We start from the raw sequence: 6,574 nt of genomic DNA on the forward strand, positions 1-6,574 counted from the left end.
CTTATTAGAAATAAATTGAGAATTCAACTGGCCCCAAGGGCCTTCCATATTTTACTTGACATATTTCAAGAAAATTACAGCATATTGGCCACAAAACTTACATTTACATAAACAGGTACATAGAGCAACAAGAAACAAAGACATTCAGTATAATAGTGGCAAATTTAGAAAAGTTTTTATATTCCAGTCTCCTTTACTACTTAAAATGTCAGTGGAAAATATTTACTTGACAGCAGCTTTGAGAATTTGCACATAATTCAGCCACAGAGAAAAATCTAACTTCTTTTTTTCATTATGAGAATGGAAAACGTGCAAACACATACACACAGGGGCTAAGAACTATTTATGAAAACTTCTTTGAAATAAAATGTTTGAACATGATAACACAATCCACGATAACATCTGGGGTACTAAAATTAGATGTGATAATGTAATATCATGAGCTGACTAATTGGGGAGCGACTGTGGGGAGGGAATATGTGAGGAGGGCTCATACTGAGCCTGGCCTGATTTCCTTCCCCATAAACCCTTGAAAAAGAATTTCTTTGAACTTACAAAAGCAAATCTATAAAATCATCCTTCTGTCTCTCCTGTTAGAAACAAAGTATTGGTGGTTTTATTTTCTTTCATTTTTATTCTATTTTGAAATTTGATATAATGAGTTAAATTTTGTTAAAGCATTACAATGCAATAAAAACTGTCTTTTAGATTAGTAGAGATATATGTTTGTCATGTATGACACAGGAGGTTGGGTTTATGTGTATATGTTGCTTTATGGTTAAATCTAATTAGCATTATTTTATTCATCACATAATTATAACATTTGTATTGACAATACTTATCATTTAAGCACTTTCAATAGTTTATTTTATTCTTAGTACATGGAATCATCCAATGGTATAATAGATTGAACTTATTCTTCCCATTTAAATATAATTTGGACACTTTGACTATTGTCTTTCTCCCTACCCCATATTCTCAACTGCTCTAGCCCCAAATAATCACCATTCTGTTTTTGAGGTTTTTATTTTTTTTTTTTATTTTTTTATTTTTTTTTTCCAGTTTGAAACCGTATTTTATTTTAGCATCTTAGGAATATTAACCACATATCTTTAAGCAAAAAAAAAAAAAAAAAAAAAAAAAAACCCAACTTCATCATCTTATAGTATTTTTCTTATAATATCTTTAGTGAAAAAAAATACCCCAATATTTCTGGTGTAGAAATGATACTGAGTCTTTATGAAATAAATGAAGCCTGTATTTTTTTTCTATCTGTGGAACTCAGAAGTCTAAAAGCAAAGAACACAATTTTCAGAAGAGCAATTTCACCCACTTATGGTAATATTTGCAATATTAGAATATAATTAGTTATAGTCAGAGTCCAAAAGAAACTACCTTTAGTAAAGCACAGCACACCATAGAAATTATGAAAGGAAAACACTCTTGGACAAAAGGAACACCATGCAATGTTCAAATTTAAGAATATGTGATGGTTATCAAGGACTTTAAACACATGCTCTGTCCAAATACAGCTTCTTCTTACATGTAACAAGATGCATCTGTGTCTGCTGTATGAAGCAGTTAAAACCTGCATAGACATATGATTTCAGATGTGTTAATTTAAATATGCACTCTGTGAATTTATCGTTTTTCTTCATCCTTGCAGCAGGAGAGAAAACAGGCATTAAATACATCGCAGTATTTAAGAGCTGAATAGGACAAATGAATCTTTCATCATATGTAAACAATTTAAACTCTTCAAACTACAAAGATGTATACTTCAACATCAACTCTAAAATCACATTTGTTTCTCAATTTCATAAGCAAACCTAAAACCAAAGGGAAGCTCCCTTCCAATGACTTCTGATATGATAGGAGTTCACAAGTGTCAGAGTTTAATATTCAAACAAGCAACTCCATGGTCCAATAAGATACCACAGCTGTTCCAGGTATGACCTTACAATGACCGTATCTACTATATATGAAATTAAACTAGCAATAAATATGCTTCCACAATTATGTTGCAAAGTGATGACGCTAGTGGAAAAAAAATATCTTTAGCTCAGCAAGAAGACCAAGAGGACAAGCAGACAGGTATTTTCTAACAGGAAAGGTAATTTTTGACAGAAACATAGAAAGCATTTTTTTCTTTATGTGGGAATGATAGGGAACATTTATGTGAAACAGTGGACAATAGCAGAACTAGGGATTCTAATTCCACTGCAATGCCTAAAAATAAAAATTGCCCCTGCAACACAGTGTAAGATTTAAACAGAGTTTACACAGGGTCAAACAAAACCTAGGACTTGCTGCTGCTCTGTCCAACATTTCAGTTCTACCCAGGTCAGATCCAAATACTGGTGGTCCCAAGAAATTCACTGAAATAGATCATTTTGAAATAAAACATTAAAAAAAGACAAATCAAGATGCTTTAGTGTCCAACTCAATCAACTTAAATGAGTTTTATTTACTTCCCACTAACAAATCTTTATTTCCATTCATGAGAGCAGTAAGTCGACCATATTCAGCTTCCTTGCCCAGTAATTCAAAGGAAAAACTCAAAAAGATTAGTAAAGAAAAATGGAGGAATTAATACCCCCTAAATTTTTAAAAAATATGTTTAAGGTTGAAAAATGTTTATAATTCCTAGTAGGAAAACATTATCTGAATGAAGACCCTAATGGCAAACCACTGTAAAATGCTTCAGCCGCATTTGATGCAGAAGGGTAGGTATAGTCTTCAAAGCACCCCAGCTCTCCTGATGAGGTCAGAGGTACACTGGTTTGTATTATTGCAACATCCAGTAAGTGAGCTAAGCTGCTCTTCATTCAGCAAGGGCTCTGTTTGACATTACGCTTGACCTCCAAACTTGGCTGACAATTTACTGATGAGATTCATAACCTTTGGGTTGTTCTGATATTTTGACATATTTGCTGGGTTCTGGGCCACATCCTGGAAAGCCACCATGACTTCTGGATCCTGCATTGCTGCAAGAACCTCGGGGTCACTGAGGATTTCATTGAGTCCAGGCATTCCTCCCATTCCAGGCATGCCCCCTCCCATTCCAGGCATTCCTCCAGGAAAATTACCAGGCATTCCCCCAGGAAAACCACCTGGAAAAGAGCCATACTGAGCCCCAGACTGTCTTCTGGCTTCTTCTTCCCTTTGGGCTCTTTCGTGCTCTTCTCGAGCCTTCTTCACCCTTTCTATTCTTTCTTTTATCTCTCGCTCTTCACGCTTTCGCTCATATTTTCTCCGATGTTCAGCAATTTTTTGAGCCCGAGGTTGAACCTCTTTCAGCATTGCACTGGCATCCTCGTCATAATCCAGTTTACAGGCAAGGGCTAGATCATGAGCTGCTTCTTCCCAGTGACCCAAGAGTCTGTGTGCTTTCCCTCGCCACTTGTATGGCTGAGCTGAATCAGGGTTTATTTCAATGGCTCTGTCACAGTCTCGGATAGCAGCATTTGGCTTCTGTAATTTGACGAACACACTGGCTCTCTTGGCATACAGAATAGCCAAGCGAGGATTTAGCTTGATGGCATCAGTGAACAAGTCAATTGCTTTCTGCAGCTCACCATCATTTAGGGCTTCAATGGCAGCCCCCTTCTTTTCATTTGCTTGATCCATCATCTCCTCAGTTATCTCTGCATTTTCATCTCCCATCTCTTGAGGGTTATCAGTGTCTGGCTCAATTACACCTTCATTGTCAATTTCTAGATCACTCTCCTCACTTGATGGTTCATCCGTCTTTATGCTTTCCTCTGTCTTATCATCTCTTTTTTCTTCCTTGACATTTTCTTCTGATTTAGTTTTGTGAGTAGCAGGTGGTACTTTACCTCCCATGCTCTCCACCCACTCCCTCAGGAAACGCATTTCCTCGGTGTGCAGGACGCTCGGATCCTGCTTACACATCTTCACGAAGGCCCGAAGCTCGCTCACTTTCCGGGGATCCATGGTCGGGAGGCGGGAGACAAGGGGCGGCTGTGGAGGCCCGGGCGCGGCTCAACGTGACCGAGTGGAAGGGGCTTGAGGTTTTTAATAACAGGTAATAATGTGTTAATTCCTGCATACAATGTCCAGTGAGGATTATTGACCAGACCATAAAACAAATACTGTATATAGTTGTGGAACCACAATAGGCAGCTCCAATACTTACTTTAAAGATTTCCTGCAGGTAATTTTGATATCTTGGAATCTATATTATGCATCCTTTTATGCTAAAGAAGGAACATAGACAGGTCATTTTTATAGCTGTTGAATATCAACTTAGTTTTTTATATTGTCTCTCTTAAATAAAAATTGTCAGAAATTTTAGTTTTGGACAAACTTTGCACTAGACCTTGGTTGATTGTTTTTACTTTTAAGTAAAATCAAAATCACCCATAAAAAACTTCTGTGTCAGCAGAAGGAAACTTAGTTTTTTTCTGACCTTCAGAGAAATCTGGACTGCAAATGATGGCATCCAAGTTTCTTGATAAAACAAGGTTCATCCTGAATCTCCATTTGATATACTATTCTTAAAATAATTGGCTGATGTAACTTGGTGCTCATAATGAATCTATTTCTCTATGATGCCCCTTTCTTGTCTTACAAGATGGGTGGCATAAAATTGAACAATCTTTAGCTTAGTCCAACACTTACTTTAATTCAGTCTTTCTCATATTGTAACACTACATTCCATATGTTTCACTGAAATGCTCATTTGTGGTTACAGCATTTCAAATAAAACAATTTAAGATCTTCCATTTATGGTGATTTAGTTGTTCATAACTAAGAAGATATTTGGTTAATTATAAGCTTTGTTTTTAATATATTTCATAGACACATTTATATATATTTGCATTCAAGTGACATAATTCTCCAAAACATAATCAAGGCTCTCTTGCAGAAGGTCATTTCTACAAAGAAAACCATTAATTTTATGAATATTCAAGATATGTAGACCACACAGTCAGGACATCAAAAAAGATTTTGAAAGACAATGTAATATTTATATTGCATAAAGTGATGTCAAGATCAGTTTTCTTCACATCTCATTGAGAACAATTAGATATTATTTGAATCAAAGGCTGAATAAGTATACCCTTCAGTCTAGATACAATCTACTTGTAATTTTGTTCTTTCTCTGACTAATAAAAAGTTTGTTTATATGTTTATAACACATACATGAGTTCCAAATGCAGTAGACTCAAAATATAATAGCTTCTTTGATAGAAAATTTTTTTAGCCATAAAACTAAATCTATATCAAGTAAAAGTGTTTTAATACTAAGACTTTCATTAGTAACCACAGCTAAGTCACTAATAAAATTTTAGTTGAAAATCATATATAAATGATGTAATGTATAAAATAAAAAATAAGTCAATAAATTGCATAACAAAAAATTACAGGTAACAATAAAGTAATTTATAAGTCAAAGCCTCAAAAGATTTGAGAACATTTACCTCAAGCAAATGATAAATTGTAATGTGATAAATATGTTTATCTGATCTGATTTTAAAGAATGCATATATTATTGAAAGATTGTATGGTACCCCATTACTATGCAAAATTTGTATTACTGTGTTATATAGATACATATAAATGCATTCATGAAATTCTTATTTTACTGATTAATAATGCATATATTAAAGTATTTTTAGATATCCCAGTCCATACTTTTGTCAAAAGCTTCCTTCTTTACCAGAGCTTAGAACAACATTCCTGGAAGCTAGAGACCAGGCTAGATCCCTGAAAAAAAGGCAGAAGCCTCCTAAACTAACCCAACAGAAGTCAGGCCAGCATCCTCAAACCAAGAGGATTCCTGGCCAAATCAGAGACCACACACATCATCAGAAATTCAACCTCCACTTGTATGGAGACACCCTACTCAACCACAGGGCACACCAGTCAGAAGACCAGAGAGGAAACAGAAATCAAAAAACAAAACACCAATCCCACAAACACAAACCCAGAAATTGATACCTAGATCTACAATCACTTCATAGAGAGTTGATTAAAATTCAGTCTAAGAACATAATGAACAACAGCCAGGGCAATATTTTATCACCAGAGCACAGACATCCTACTTAATATAGGAATACTTTAACACATCTAAATCACAAAAAAGCAACATTAAGAACAAACTTATGAAGGTCATAATGGTCATTGAAGAGGAAAAAAGTAAATCCCTTAAAGGATTTGAGGAAAGGACAATCAATAAAGTGGAGTAAATCAATAAATCCCTTAAAGAATGTCAATAAAGATGACAACAACTAAACAGATGAAGGAAATGGATAAAGCTGCCAAGACTTGAAACTGGATATAGGAGCAAGAAAGAAAACTTAAACTGACAGAATTCTGGAAATAAAAAAAAAATGTAGGTAAGCAAACAGAGATACAAATGCAAGTATCACCATTAAACTACAATGGAGAGAAAAATAATCTTAGGTGTTGAAGACATGATAGAGGAAATAAATAGAATAAAATATTAAATATAAAAAATCCTAACACAAAGCATCCAGAAAATTTGGTACATATATAAAATATATACATTTATGTATGCATACATGTATGTGCATATGTATACAAG

General features: G+C 34.7%; 1 protein-coding gene across 1 annotated transcript; it reads right to left on the minus strand.

The window, feature by feature from the left end:
* Positions 1-1,150: 1,150 nt before the first annotated feature.
* Positions 1,151-4,022, minus strand: LOC130888706 (hsc70-interacting protein). Its single transcript, XM_057791995.1, has one exon. It carries the CDS (start codon positions 3,955-3,957, stop codon positions 2,851-2,853), a length of 1,107 nt encoding a protein of 368 aa, XP_057647978.1. The 5' UTR covers positions 3,958-4,022; the 3' UTR covers positions 1,151-2,850.
* Positions 4,023-6,574: the final 2,552 nt, after the last annotated feature.

The sequence above is a fragment of the Chionomys nivalis genome, chromosome 1, assembly GCF_950005125.1.
Source record: "Chionomys nivalis chromosome 1, mChiNiv1.1, whole genome shotgun sequence".
Classification (NCBI taxonomy): Eukaryota; Metazoa; Chordata; class Mammalia; order Rodentia; family Cricetidae; genus Chionomys; species Chionomys nivalis.